At 38.3% G+C, this 15,655-nt stretch overlaps 1 protein-coding gene across 8 annotated transcripts in view; it reads right to left on the bottom strand.

The window, feature by feature from the left end:
* SYNE2 (spectrin repeat containing nuclear envelope protein 2) overlaps positions 1-15,655 on the bottom strand; it is a 337,489-nt gene that overhangs the window by 216,526 nt on the left and 105,308 nt on the right. For all 8 annotated transcript variants that reach the window (XM_049611445.1, XM_049611444.1, XM_049611443.1 and 5 more), the window contains 7 exons: positions 8,408-8,572; positions 7,681-7,793; positions 6,537-6,699; positions 5,108-5,186; positions 4,441-4,628; positions 2,556-2,720; positions 1,069-1,218 (listed from right to left, as the gene is read on the bottom strand). In XM_049611445.1, coding sequence (XP_049467402.1) covers positions 1,069-1,218; positions 2,556-2,720; positions 4,441-4,628; positions 5,108-5,186; positions 6,537-6,699; positions 7,681-7,793; positions 8,408-8,572 — 1,023 coding nt within the window. The remainder of the gene's footprint in view (positions 1-1,068; positions 1,219-2,555; positions 2,721-4,440; positions 4,629-5,107; positions 5,187-6,536; positions 6,700-7,680; positions 7,794-8,407; positions 8,573-15,655) is intronic.

Consider the following 15,655-nt stretch of genomic DNA (forward strand, 5'->3'; position numbering starts at 1 on the left):
TATGAGTGACAGTAGTCATGAAACATCACCAAGAAGAGACTCAGAATCCAATTTCAACAAAATTAAGCCTTTTCCCATCAATAACCTCTCAATATCCTATAGGTTATGCTATAGCTCTGCATGACCGGTGCATCCTTAAAGCTGTTGTTAATCAGATATCTTAAATGTACTAGAGAAATATAGTGTTCCACATCCTTCTCCTCTATAAACGTATTACACAACTTCAGATCTTTCAAGACTTTGATCAGGTCTCCTTACGGTGCCAAACACTAGCACTCCATCCCAGCAACTGGCCAAAGTCAGTCCAAACTTAATTTAAGTGAAATTGGATATGTTATTATTCAGGAGGCACATTTCCAAAATCACTGGTATTATCTTACATGTGTATAAACTCTTTGTTCCTTTTCCATAGTCTTCCCTATAATCTAAAATCGTCCTCTACACTAAACAACAAAGCAAGAAATAAAAATTATATTGTCCCCTACTGTACAGAAAGGAAGTAAGACAGGGGCCAGGGGCTAGACCAAAGCTAGACAATCCCTGAGCAAGAGGCAGAAGTCATCTGAAGAAAATATCAACTCAGTGTCCACAGTTCAGAAGTCATGACGGCTTCTGCACATCTGCGGAATTCCTGAGTGAGGGAGAGACACAGACTTGAATGCTGAAGACTCCTTCATGAGGGATCCAGTTAAGCATTCTAGTGGAAAATGACCACATTTTAAGTATTATCCAGGGGTGCCTGGGTGGCTCAGTCGGTTAAGCGTCCGACTTTGGCTCAGGTCATGATCTCGCGGTCCGTGAGTTCGAGCCCCACGTCGGGCTCTGTGCTGACAGCTCGGAGCCTGGAGCCTGGTTCAGATTCTGTGTGTCTCTCTCTCTCTCTGACCCTCCCCTGTTCATGCTCTGTCTCTCCCTGTCTCAAAAATAAATAAACGTTAAAAAAATTTTTTTTTAAGTGTTATCCAATAATCACATTTACCAGTGTTTCAACAATATAGGTTTAACAAAAGAAAAATAGCCACGGTATAGCTATACACAAGTGAAATACATAAAGTATGACTATTTTACCTTTACATGCTGATTATGACTTTCAGGAAGTTCTATTGACATATCCATTGAAAAATCAACAGTTGGTTTTTCTTCTTCACGTAGCTGAGTATTTTCATAATTGTCAAAAATGGGCTGATCCTGTTTTTTTCTAAGTGGCAGTTTCATTTCCTATAAATTGTCATAAAATTTACAGTCCATTTTAAAAAATTACTTATTGACTTATTTTGAGAGATAGAGAGTGAGGGGAGGGGGGAAGGGGCAGAAAGAGAGGGAGAGAATTCCAAGCAGGCTCCTCACTGTCAGCACAAGGCATTATGCGGGCCTTGAGCTCACGAGCCGTGAGATCGTGACCTGAGTCAAAATCAAGAGTCAGTTGCTCAACCAACTGAGCCACCCAGGTACCCTGAAGCCCATATTTTTATGTGAAGATACATTATCACTAACAATGACTGGACATAATATATTCAACATATTTTGGGGATTTATCACATAATAACGATGTTATAAAGTAGGAGCATTTCCCCAAAAAACAAAAATCCCCCCTCAGTCTAAAATTATTAAAAATAAGAAATAGAATAATTTAAGTTCAAAAATTATTTGTTAAAGGTCTGCTTTCATAAGGCGCCATGCTAAATAAAAAGCCATATAAAGTTCCATGTATGTTCTTAAGGAGGTTGAAATCTGTATGCAAAAATGCTTATGTTGTTCTATAATGGTAAATGAATTTCAGCTACAAAACTATATTATTACATGTCCACACAAAATCTTGTCCATAAGGGACGACTGACTTAGTCAGTTAAGCGTCCGACTCTTGATTTCAGCTTGGGTCATGATTGTCATGATTCGTGAGTTGGAGCCCCGTGTGGGGCTCTGCACTGACAGTGTGGAGCCTGCTTGGGATTCGCTCTCCTTCTCTCTCTGCCCCTTCCCTGCTTGCTTTCTATTTCTCTCTCTTTCTCTCTCAAAATAAATAAACATTTAAAAAAAAACAAAAAACTTGGACATAAACGTTCACAGCAACACTATTCATAATAGTCAAAAGGGTGGAAAGAAGCCAATGTGCATAAACTGATCAATCAATAAATTAAATGCTGGGTATCCATACAATAGACTATTATTTGCCATAAGAAGTAAATGAAGTACTGACACGTTACAACACAGACGAACCTTGAAAACATTATGCTAAGTTTAAAAGGCGAGAAACAAAAGACAAGATACTATTTGATTCCATCTGTGTGAAATAAACAGAACAGGCAAATCTACAGAGATATAAAGTAGATCAGTGGCCACTGGGGAGGCTGGGAGAGAGTAGAGAGTGACTGTTAATGGAGTCAGAGTTTCTTTAGGAGATGACAAAAATGTTCTAGAATTTATGATGGTGGTGGCTGCACGACTCTGAATATACTAAATACACTAAGTTATACACTTTCAAGGAATGAATTGTAGGGTATGGGAATTATATCTCAATGAAGCGGTTACCAAAAAACAAAAACAAAAAAACTTACAAGTTGAGTTTTTGTAATAAATTTTCTCCATCTTTTATTCAGCCTTCTCAGTTCTTTAGAAATAGATGATCCAACTTCATCATTACTGACTTGAATTAGGAAATTTCCCACTTCATTTAAAGTAGTATGTTCTACACTCCACTGGGATATTGTCTCAAAGGGAATCTACACAACATAGAAGCAACACATTTTAATGACACAACACTTGTCTTTCTGTTATGCGTCGTAGATCTTTACCAAGTGATTCTAAGCAAAAGTGAGTATGAGGTTCTTGCAGACACTCTGACCCTCCCCTCAGAGGATTCCCCACCCCTGCTGGACTAGCTCTTCATCCCTAATCACTAACTGCCAGGCACCAGCTGTCATTGCTCTTGGTCCTGAACTTTAAGGAAGCAGCTGATGTTCCGCCTTTCTAAGTGGCTAATGAGCTTAGAGCAAAGGCTCTCAAACATTTATCGGTTCATGGTGCCCTTAATGTTTCGGTAATTTTTTCATAAATTCCCTATGCCAGGAGATTCATCTAACGGTTCTGATTTTCAAGTAGTCGGGTCCAAACCACTTGGTAGTTATTTGCTGTATGGTGTCCAACAGGCTGATGTTGCTGTGTCCCTCAAAATTTAAATTATCTTTAAAGTCCTCTGGCAGCTCAGGGCACCTCAGCACAGAGTTTGGGAAGTGCAAGGCTTATAGTGTTTTTTTTTTTTTTTCTCATTTATGTGAATCTTAATAAAATATCTTTAATGGATGAAGCCAGAGAGTATTATGATAAGCAAAATAACTCAGAGGAAGACAAATACCATATGATTTTACTCACATGTGGAATGTAAGAAACAAACGAGCAAAGGGGGAAAAAAGGAGCGAGACAGGCAAACAAGAAACAGACTATTAACCAGAGAACAAACTGATGATTACCAGAGGGGAGGTGGGTGGGGGATGGGTAAAACAGATGATGGGGATTCAGAAGAGGCCTTGTGATGAGCACTGGATGTTGCATGAAAAGTGTTGAATCACTTTATTATACATCTGACACTACTATTATACTGTAGGTTAACTACTAGAATTAAAATCAGAATTTAAAAAAAGGTCTTTAAACACAGAAGAATCGTTGAAAGCCAAAGATTTGAATTTTTATCACTATAGGTGACAGGGAGAATGACTCACCAACCCCTCAAATATTCTTTACGCACTCCTACACTTATCACAAATTTTACTTTCATATAAACAGCCCATTTTCAGCTGAGGAACTTTAGTGTCTATTTGGAAAATGTTTCATCTGAGACTTTTCATCAAAATTATTTTCAAGCAGATAATCATTTGCAACAGAGGAAAAGAAATGAAAGAAAGAAAAACTATCCCAGAGAAGAATCATAAAACAGATTATGACATGACTAGCAAGTGAAAACACTGATGAATTACGTTGAAATTTCTTCCACACCTCTCCACATAAGTCTAAGGTATTCTGCATTTCCTTCCTCTGGAAATACGGAAAGATTTTAGAGCTGAAAGGTATTCACCCAAATGGAAAAATAAAACTTTTTAAAATATCAAGTTATTTTAAATGTGTCTATAAGCTATTGAATATTCCAAGTCTTTTCTTTTCCCTCCAAAGAACTTAAGCCATATATCGTTCAAAAGCTACTGTGTGTGTGTGTGTGTGTGTGTGTGTGTGTGTGTGTGTGTGTAAAACCTACAATGAGGAGAAAACTTCCTTTTGGCAATTGTATTAGAAAGAAACTAAACTCTTTCCAATACCTTGAAGAATATTTCCAAGAGTCATTCTCACTCTTCCCTGACCTCTCATTTTTGGATTGAAAACGAGGATCTCCAAACAAAACGAAAAAAAAAAGAAAAGAAAATTGAGGAGGTAACATTAGACTGAAAATACCTCTTTAATCTGTTCCTTCTTTGTCTCCTCAAAACAAGCCTTTAGTAAGCGAAGTTTTTCCAGATAAGTAGCCCAACATGTCAAAACTTTCTGAAGAGTGGACTTGACATTATATATACTTTTTCTATACATACAAATATCATATTCCACTGCCATATATTGTTTGCTAACATCCTGATATTCTCCATCTATAATGTTAACAAAACAAGAAAGTAATCTTAGAAAACAGTTTTTTATTAATAAAATAATACCAAGAAAAATATTTGCATATTAATTGTCAATGGTCAAGTAAATATGTACTGTGATAATATTAAAAGTGAACGCAAGAATTTTCCAAAGAAAACACATGTTAAACCAATTCCTAAAACGTTAAGGTATAAAGAAAGTGAAACAGATAAAATGCTATTTTTTTAAATGTTTGTTTATTTTTGAGACAGAAAGAGAGAGCACAAGCAGAGGAGGGACAGAGAGGCAGAGGGAGACACAGAATCCAAAGCGGGCTCCAGGCTCTGAGCCATCAGCACAGAGCCCGACACAGAGCTCAAACCCACGACCTGCAAGATCATAACCTGAGCCGAAGTCAGACGCACAACCGACTGAGCCACCCAGGCGCCCGCGTGCTATTTTTAAGTGGTCATTTCATCAAAAAGTAACTGTATAGCTTTACCTAAATTCTTATGTATTTCTTCACACTTTTGCAAGGAAGTTTCAAGTTGAGCGAGGAACTCTTTTTCTTCAATAAATTTCTGGGGGGGGGGGAAGGAAAAAAATATATTGACAGCTTTTTACCATTAAAAATGTGTCAAGAAATCCAGAGAGAAACATAAATATTGATGAAGCACTCGGGCCCCAAAATTTCCTTAAGGCTTTACTACTATATATTTGGGTAGAAAAGAAGAGTAGTTCATGAAGAAAGTCGGTTAAGATCTAGGAAACAGAAGTATGAACACTATGTAGGTATGAGACCTAACAAAGTTCATCATTGCCGTGATACGGTTCCACAACGGTTTTTCTCCTGTGGGAAAAGGTAAGTTACATATACCATTTTCAAAAGCTCCTACGTCACATATTTATTAATATTGTGTAATTTATGCCAGTTTCTCTTATTTCACAACTTTTATTAATATTGAATAATTTTTATTAGATACATGAGAGTATGTTGTAAATAGATAACATCCATCCCACAAAAACATCTGAGTAACTACCATTAGTCAAATTATGATGTGTCCTAAGCAAGCAAATTCTGCTGTTGAAAAATACAGTTAATTAAAAGCTCATATTTACTGTATACTTATTAAATTCCAATGGTATGATTACTTAAATGGAAAAATGAAAAATCAAAGTAGGAAATACATTCAAAACCTAGCCAAATTGAGAATGATGTCTCCTATTCAGGAACGTACGGTGTTTAAATCATAAATTATTAAATAAATCTGTCTTGATTGTGTTCAATTTTTGCACTGAAATTTACAATCTTGGATTTTTCTTTTTTGCCACTCATTCCAAAAAAAGGAAAACAGAAAGAATGATATTAATTTCTAACTGCAGAAATGACATTTCTAGGATGCTTTTAATTTACAAAAGAACATATTTATATTTAAATCATTTGCAACATTTTTTCCCATTAATTTCAAGAGCCAACCCCTTTCTCCAAAAATAAGCCCCAAGACAAAATGTACTGTCTTTCCCACTCTTACAACTCGAAAGGCTAAGATTAAAATGTTCTAAAAAAAAAATTAATTTTTGAATGAAACCATGAATCTGAGTGGGAAAAATTCTTAAACAAGACATCCAGTAAGTGAATGCTGAAATTTTTAATAACCTGAAACTTTTTGTAACTATTATGTTAATTAGCCTGGTTAACAGAGTCTTCCCTGTTGTGGTAAATAATGCGGTTTTCTTTCTTACTCCTCCCAGTGTCTGTTATTTGGCTACCTAAAATTCTGTTCTGTAGGCAGTTTTAAGCTAGTGAAAACTACCAAGAAAACTCATCTCAAAACCTGGAAAGGTAAAGGGAAACTGTCTTAAGGAAAACTGCAAACTTAGCACCCAGACATGGAGAATGGTTGTCAAAGACACAAATTAAAACAGCTTACATGCCAGTCTTCCAGCAACAATTCCACAGATTCTTTGTTCCCATATTTGACGTTCCAAACATCCAATTTGGATTTTACTTCATCTAGCAAACCAAGAACTGTGCACTTATAGTAATGAAATTCTAGAAGTGGAATGAATTTTTCGCCCGAAATGTTGTTGATTCTGGAAAATATTTCAGGTTTTAGAATTTAACTTCATATTACTGCCCAAATGCGAGATAATCTGTTTGGCATTTCTAAAAATATTGGGCCTTTGGCTTTTTATTTTAAACACATGGAACTCAGATGTATCCTCAAAAAAAAATTTTTTTTTTTTAAGTAAGATGTACTACCCCCAACGTGGGGCTTGGATTCACAATCCTGAGATCAGGAGTCACATTGCTCTACCAACTGAACAAGCCAGGTGCCCCCCAATTTTTTTTTTAACAGAGTAAAACAAATATTGTGGCTAAGAATAAAACAACTATTTCTGAGAGGAAAACATCTAATAGAACATTATCTGAAGAAACTATTCCCCTGTAGAAAAAAAATCCTATACTAAATGTTAATCTCCAAAATATTTTACTAAATTTGTAAACTTTTGTATAACCGAATGCAACTATAATTTCAACATTTACATATTAAAACGGCTTTCATTATTAAGGTTAAAACCCTTTTATTATCATTGTAATAAGTTGTGTATGAATAATGAGAAAAGAGAGGATGATGTGGACAACCATCAGTTAAATAATCTCTATATTTATAGTATTTTAGAGTTTACGAAGTACTTTCAGATACCTCCTTCTGTCTCACCCAGTATCCTTGTGAGACACGAACCGGGTGACTATCATTATTCTGTATTTACAAATGAGGATACATGCTCCAAAAGACAGTAACTTGGCCAAAACTCAGATACGGAGCTCGGTTTCTGACTCCATTTCTAGAACTTACCCCACCACCATATCCTACCATCCAACGAAAAAGGACGTATGTTAGTATGATGTAATGTTACTATTACAAAAGATGTGAAGGTACTGTGAATCAAGATTTAAAGAATCCTTGTCAGAAATTATCTAAAAATCTATACTTTTCTGGTCCCCGTAGCATCCTGTTAGTGCTCAAACACGAGTGGCATCGGCAGTGGTGAATTGGTAGTGTTACAAACCGTGCTTTCATTTCCTCCAATTTCTTAGGTGATACCAGTGGCAAATTTTTTTCATCTCTATTTTCAAATGCCAGAAGAGTATGCGAATGACAATCAAATTTATCCATCAGATTCTGAAAAGAAATTTAGCATGACATCAACCAGACTTTTTGCCAAACACTGTAACTGGGGGTTCGTTAATCTCACTTGCTCTGCGTGTGCGCTGCACCTTTTGTCCAAAAACTCACAAAGCCCTTACTTTTTTTTCACTAAAGCTTGGCCAATGCGTAATTTCATCATAAATGCTTTACACTGGAACATTTTACAGAGAGACAGACTGTAGTTTCTTTGGTAAAAGCATTATCCAAACCTTTTGTTTTGGGATTTATTTGTGATTCCTTTGTGAGTTCGCATGCCATAAATGTCGTCTATCAAATTCCTTCATACCATTTTGATGAGAACCCACTCTCACATTTTACGCCAGTCTCTTTCCTCCTTTTTGGTCAGGCTTTACAGTTGCTTTAGAACTGACTGGACTCTATTCTTACTGTTTCCACCTTGAACTAGCACAATGCCCATAAAGAAGTGAAAGTATCTTCTGGCTCCCCAAAATCCCCAAGGGAATCATTCCAAACCACCCTCAAAGAGGCACTGTATTTCCTTCCCTTCTCTCTAGGACAACGTCTTCCTCAAGAAGAAGTCCCTAACAAAGCACAGATTTTCCCATGTTTCTTTGTTATTTTCCAACCTTGATTAAAGTCATTTTCTCTTGTATTAGAGCCACGGCTTCACAATAATCCTGGGAAGCTGGCAAATCTTCATCGATAAGCTCCTCTACCTCCTGGAGCCAGGCTTCGATTTGATGCAGTGGTGAGGGCAAGGCATCATTCAGCTCCCTTTTCCACACATTAATCTGAAAAAACAAACATCAGCGCTTCACTAAACATTCTTCTGAAGTTTATTTCTTTGCACGCAGTTTGTTTAATACTTCAAAGTTTCTCTGATCCATTAGTCAGGGAAGTCTTTCTCAAATGGGCAAACTTCTCAGTTCTGTACATTTGCTTACCTGCTGATAGAGAAGATCATTTGTTTAAGAGCAATAGAAGGGGGCACACGAAGGGTGTCTGGGTGGCTCAGCTGGTTAAGCATCTGATTCTTGATTTCCTCTCAGGTCATGATCTCACAGTTCATGGGTTTGAGCCCCATATCGGGCTGTGTGCTGACAGCCTGCTTGGGGTTCTCTCTCTCTCTCTCTCTCTCTGACCCCCCCCAAAATATGTATATACACTTAAAAAATAGATATAAAAGGGAGCACAAGGATAAGAATGAATATTTTGATAAATCCATAATCAGTTATGAGAGGGAAATTAGAACTATTTAAAGCACCCCTCAGGACACCTGGGTGGCTTAGTTGGTTAAATACTTGATTCTTTTTTTTTTTTTTTTTAATTTTGTAAATATTTATTTACTTGTTGAGAGACAGAGAGAGCATGAGTGGGACTGGGGCAGAGAAAGAGAGGGAGATACAGAATCCGAAGCAGGTTCCAGGCTCTGAGCTGTCAGCACAGAGCCCGATGTGGGGCTCGAACCCACCAACCGTGAGATCGTGACCTGAGCCGAAGTTAGATGCCCAACCGACTGAGCCACCCAGGTGCCCAAGCATCCGATTCTTGACTTCGGCTCAGGTCATGATCTCATGCTTCGTGAGTTTGAGCCTCACACAGGGAGGGCTCTGCGCTGACAGCACATAGACTGCTTGGGATTCTCTCTCTCCTCTCTCTGCCCCTCACCCAGTCTCTCTGTCTCGGTCTATCTGCCTCTCTCTCAAAATGAGTAAACGTTTAAAAAAAGCACCCCTTTAAGCAAGGGTAGACTGTTATATAGAAGGACCATCATCTGAAATGTTGTATGGCCTTGTGTTCTCTGACTTTACACCTACACCTCACGCTCAGATTTATAGATTATTTTTCTCACTAGTACTAATCATATATTCACATTACACATCTCTACCATACCTCCTGAATATCTGTCCCTCACCGAAGCCCCCCATAATCCAGGAAACCTCTTCCTTCCTCAGCCCTCCCTGCATGCACAAGAGTCACACAAATGCCAACTGCCTCTTTCCCCAAACACCGACTGCACTCCCAAGGTGTTCGCACTCCCTGTCTCTTCTACCTGGATGCTTTCCCCATTAAGCACCATCAGAACTCACCTACTCCCACATTCATTCATTCATTCAGCAGACACTTATAACCTATTGTGCTAAGAGCTGAGCATAGAGATACACAAGGCTTCTGGAATGGAGAGGGGACATGTAGTGGTTGTACCACAAAGTACGGTGCAATGAGCACTGAGACCCCAATGAGATGTACACACATGTGAACACTGGAGCATTTTAAATACATGTGCTCAAAAATTTAAGTAAGAAACAGAATAACACATAACACCGATTTACGCAACTTAATAATACACAAGCACATAAATACGTTATGTATTTGGCAAGAACATATGAAACGAAAAGGCCTAAGGAGACGGGGAAATGAAAGGAGGGCATGGGTATAGAAAGAAATAAACACAAATTAAACAAGTAAATAAAAGTAAGAGTAGGGCCTTGCCTAGACCCATATGCCATGAAGGGAAGAGTGAGTTTAACACAACTCTCTACATCTGACGGTCAACCAGATAAAAACAAATAAACAAACAAACGAAAACCCACAGGTCTTGCCTGAACCATCTAGTGGGAAGCAAAGTGCATGGTTACAGTGAAATGTAGTCAGCAATATAACAGAGCCAGGCAGAGGGGCCCAGGGAAGATCCTGGAAGAACACTGATTCCACACCAATGCCCAGACTTCTTTTTGTTAATTTTTAGTTTTTAATTTATTTTTTTGTTTCAAGTTTTTATTTAAATTCCAGTTTGTTAACAGTGTAACATCAGTCTCAAGTGTAGAATTTAGTGATTCATCACTTACATACAAAACACAGTGCTCACCATAACAAGTGCCCTCCTTAATCTCCATCACCCATTTAACCCATCCCCTGCCCACTTCCCCTCCAGTTACCCTCAGTCTGTTCTCTCTAGGTAAGGGTCTGTTTCCTGGTTTGCCTCTCTCTCTCTTTCTCTCTCTTTCACCTATGTTCATCTTTTTTATTTTTTAAATTCCTGAGGCAAGGGAAACACAAGCAAAAATAAACTACTGGGATTTCATCAAGATAAAAAGCTTTGGCACAGCAAAGGAAACAATCAACAGAACTGAATGGCAGCCTTCAGAATGAGAGAAGATATTTGCAAATGACATATTTGATAAAGTGTTAGTATCCAATATATATAAAGAACTTATAAAACTGAACATGCAAAAAACAAATAATCCGGTTTAAAAAATGGGCAGAAGACCTGAATAGACACTTTTCCAAAGAAGACATCCAGATGGCTAACAGACACATGAAAAACAAGCTCAACATCACTCATCATCAGGGAAATACAAATCAAAACTACAATGAGATGTCACCTCACGCCAGTCAGAACGGCTAACATTAATAACTCAGGCAACACTAGATGTCAGCAAGGATGCAGAGAAAGGCGAACCCTCTTTACATTGTTGGTGGGAATGCAAACTGGTGCAGCCACTCTGGAAAACAGTATGGAAGTTCCTCAATAAGTTACAAATAGAACTACCCTATGATCCAGCAACTGCACTACTCGGTATTTACCCAAAGGATACAAAAATACTGATTTGAAAGGACATATGCACCCCAATGTTTACAGCAGCACTCTCAACAATAGCCAAAGGGTGGAGAGAGCCCAAATGTCCATCAATGGATGAATGGATGAAGAAAATGAGGTGTGTGTGTGTATATATATATATAACACACACACACACACATACACACACACACACCACGGAACATTAGCCATAGAAAAGAATGAAATCTTGCCATTTGCAACGATGTGGATGGAACTAGAGAATAATGCGTTAAGCCAAGTAAGTTGGAGAAAGACAAATACCATACGATTTCACTCATATTTGGAATTTAAGAAACAAAACACATGAGCACAGATGCCAAGAATTCTTAAGCAAGATAAAAATCCAGCTGCTAGGCCACGTCCTTTCCTGAGGACCCCATTTAAGAATGTGGTTTTTTTGGGGCGCCTGGGTGGCTTGGTCGGTTAAGCGTCCGACTTCGGCTCAGGTCATGATCTCACGGTCCATGAGTTCGAGCCCCGCGTCGGGCTCTGTGCTGACAGCTCAGAGCCTGGAGCCTGTTTCAGATTCTGTGTCTCCCTCTCTCTCTGCTCTTCCCCTGTTCATGCTCTGTCTCTCTCTGTCTCAAAAATAAACGTTAAAAAAAAAAATTTAAAAGAATGTGGTTTTTGATCTGAACTCACATGGCTCTATTGTGGATTTTTTGGCATTCTTACTCTAAAGACCACCCCCCCCCCATGAAGATCATGCACAAATTAAAATGTGTTTCAGTCAAATGGCTTCCTCTATTGAAAATAGGAGTTTTTAATCTGTGTTTCTCTTTCCCTTATAGTTCTACTAAATGAACTGCCACTGCTCTTTAACTTAAATTGATTTTAAATAGAGGAAAGAATAAGCAAAATTACATTTTTTAAAAGAAAAGGGTTATTTGATTCATCATTAATTGACTGAAAAACATTTACTGGGTGCCACCATGTGTAAGATAAATATCAAAAAGAAACATTCAAGGAAATGCCCAAGTATAAAGATTTTTTTCTTAAGTTTATTTACTTATTTTGAGAGACAGAGAGAGAGAGAGAAGAGAGAGAGAGAATCCCAAGCTGACAACACAGAACCTAACACGGGGCTTGATTCCACAAACCATGAGATCATGACCTGATCCCAGATCAAGAGTTGGACACTTAACCAACTCAGCCACCCAGGCTCCCTGGAAGATGTTACATGAGTAAAAAGCTAGGCTTAAGCTAGAAGCATTAAACATTATAGTTTTCACATTTTTTTTTGTTTGTTTTTTTTTTAGGTCTATTGAGGCCTAATTGACAACATAGTAAGATATTTAAAGTGCACATCATGGTGATATGATACACCTACACATTGTGGAAGGATTCCTAGTATCTAATTAACACACCCTCACTTCGCGTATTTACCTCTTTTTTTCTTTTCTTGGTGAGAACATTTCAATTCAACTCTCTTAACAAACTTAATGATACAATACAGTGTTATGAAGTATAGCCACTATGTTTTACATTAGATCCTCAGACCTTACTCAACTGCCAGCTGAAAGTTTGCACCCTTTTACCAACTTCAATCCCTCCTTTCCTCCATCCTGACTACCGCTTTTATCCTGTTTCTGTGAGTTTGACTTTTTTTGTTTTAAGCTTCCACACATAAGGAATACTATGTAGTACTTTGTTTTGCTTTAGTTGCTTCAACTTTATCTTCTCAAACGACGTAGGACAAAAGACAGCTCTGTAATCTTAAACCGTTAAGTATACGCCATTAAGCCTCCAGTTGGAAAATCATGAAAAAAACTGTTTTCATCATTATGAATTTTTAATACGCGCTTTCAGTATACCCAAATAATTTGTACATTTGCCAAAATAAAATAAAATAAGCCAGAAAGTTGATGAGTGAGTTAAAGAGAGCCTAAGAACAATATCTTTAATCCAACTGATATTCTTTTCGCAACTGAAAGAAAGCTGAGTATGTTTTGAATGAAAAGGAACGTGTGCTGCCTGAGGGCTGTACTCTTGTTTATGTAACGGTCAGAAGGGGAAAGATAGAAGGCAATAATTACCTTTTACTACTCTTCTTTTTCACTTACCATAGAAAACTGGCTCCATACTTTTCTTTTTTAGTTTTGGAACTTATTTTTGAATTTAGTTGAAAATTTATATCTGATCTGAGCTGATCTTGTCAGGTCAAAATAGCATAATGTTGGAGCGCCTGGGTGGCTCAGTCGGTTCAGTGATCGACTTCGGCTCAGGTCATGATCTTGTGATTTGTGGGTTTGAGCCCCGTGTTGGGCTCTGTGCTGACAGCTCAGAGCCTGGAGCCTGCTTCAGATTCTGTGTGTGTGTCTCTCTCTGCCCCTCCCCTGCTCATGTTCTGTCTTTCTCTCTCAAAAAAATAAACATTAAAAAAAATTTTTTAATTAAAAAAACCCCATAATATTGCTATTTTGCATAGCTGGCTTAAAATGAAACCATTTACTGTGATGCCTTGAGGTAACTGTGTGCTCAAACAACTGAACCAGAAATTGTCTAGATGGTATTGACTTTTCTGTACCTGAAGGCTGTAAAATTAATACGTCTCATTTGCCACACCAAGACAAGGAGCTGTATTATAACGGAAGAATGGATTTTCAAGCTACTATCAATTCGTGGCACTGAACTCTTGCAAAATAGTGGGTTTTGTTTTTTTTTTTTTTTAATGGTTTTTCTCATTATGTTGGGTACTTTTTCCCAATCACGTTCAATAAAATTAGGCCAGGTGTTTGTGGCCTGGAACACTGTGAACTCTACAGACAAGATCTTCTTCCTCTCATGTTTTGTTGAGGCCGTGTAACCGGGAGCTCCTGTCCTTCTCAAGGGTCAGTTTCAAAGTCACGATGAGAACACGAGCAGGGGACACAATGAGCCGGGCCACTTGATGGGAAGGTTTCCGGAGCTGTGCTAGTTGTCCCAAATTAGGTACTTGGAGACGGTGGCTCTTTTAAGCTACTGGACCTATTTACCACCCTTCATAAAGGATGTGAAAAATGTATTCTGAAAACAGGCTGGCACTGTTGACAGCCGAGAGAGCAGGGGCCAACAGGGATCAACAAACTTTTCCAGGGCCAGAGAGAATTTTTGACTGGCAGACCATAAAAATCTCTGTTGCAACCCTGTAAATCCACCAAAAATCACTTAATTATCCACTTAAAATGCGTGAAGGGTATGGTATGTAAATTATACCTCAATAAATACGTTAAAAAAAAGAATGAAGGCAAAATAAAGACATTTAGAAATCAAAGAAAACAGAATTTACCACCCACAGACCTGCATTGTAAGTTTAAAAAAGTGTTTCAGGCTGAGGGAAATAAATTCGGATGGAAACTCAAATCTCTCCAGAAAAGAATGAAGAACATTGGAAATGGTAAATATCTAGATAATTATAAAAGACATTTTTTTCTGTTAATTTCTTTAAAATGTATGATTGTTTTTTTAAAAACTTTTTTTTAAACGTCTTTTATTTATTTTTGGGACAGAGAGAGACAGAGCATGAACGGGGGAGGGGCAGAGAGAGAGGGAGACACAGAATCGGAAACAGGCTCCAGGCTCCGAGCCATCAGCCCAGAGCCTGACGCGGGGCTCGAACTCACGGACCACGAGATCGTGACCTGGCTGAAGTCGGACGCTTAACCGACTGCGCCACCCAGGCGCCCCTAAAATGTATGATTGTTTTTAGCAAAAATTGGTAACATGGTCTTGGGGACTTTAAAACATTTGTTTGTGGCATAAATATATTTATATGTAAAGCAACTATAGCACAAAGAATGACAAATAAATGAATCAATTTAACTGCAAGATTTCTACATAAGAAGTTGTATGACAACTTAGAAGTTGTGTAAGTAGACTGCAAAAAAAGTTGTTTTAAGTTTATATATTTATTTTGAGAGAGAAAGAGAGACAGTTCGAATGAGCAGGGGAGGGGCAGAGAGAAAGAGAGAGAGAGACAGTTCAAATGAGCAGGGGAGGGGCAGAGAGAGATAGACAGTCTGAATGAGCAGGGGAGGGGCAGAGAGAGAGAGAGAGAGAGACAGTTTGAATGAGAGGGGGAGGGGGAGAGAGAGAGAGAGAGAGAGACAGTTCGAGTGAGTAGGGGAGGGGCAGAGAGAGAGAGAGAGACAGACAGTTTGAGTGAGCAGGGGAGGGGCAGAGAGAGAGAGAGACAGTTTGAATGAGCAGGGGAGGGGCAGAGAGAGAGAGAGACAGTTCGAATGAGCAGGGGAGGGGCAGAGAGAGAGAGAGA

Source organism: Panthera uncia (assembly GCF_023721935.1).
Source record: "Panthera uncia isolate 11264 chromosome B3 unlocalized genomic scaffold, Puncia_PCG_1.0 HiC_scaffold_1, whole genome shotgun sequence".
In the NCBI taxonomy this organism is placed as follows: domain Eukaryota; kingdom Metazoa; phylum Chordata; class Mammalia; order Carnivora; family Felidae; genus Panthera; species Panthera uncia.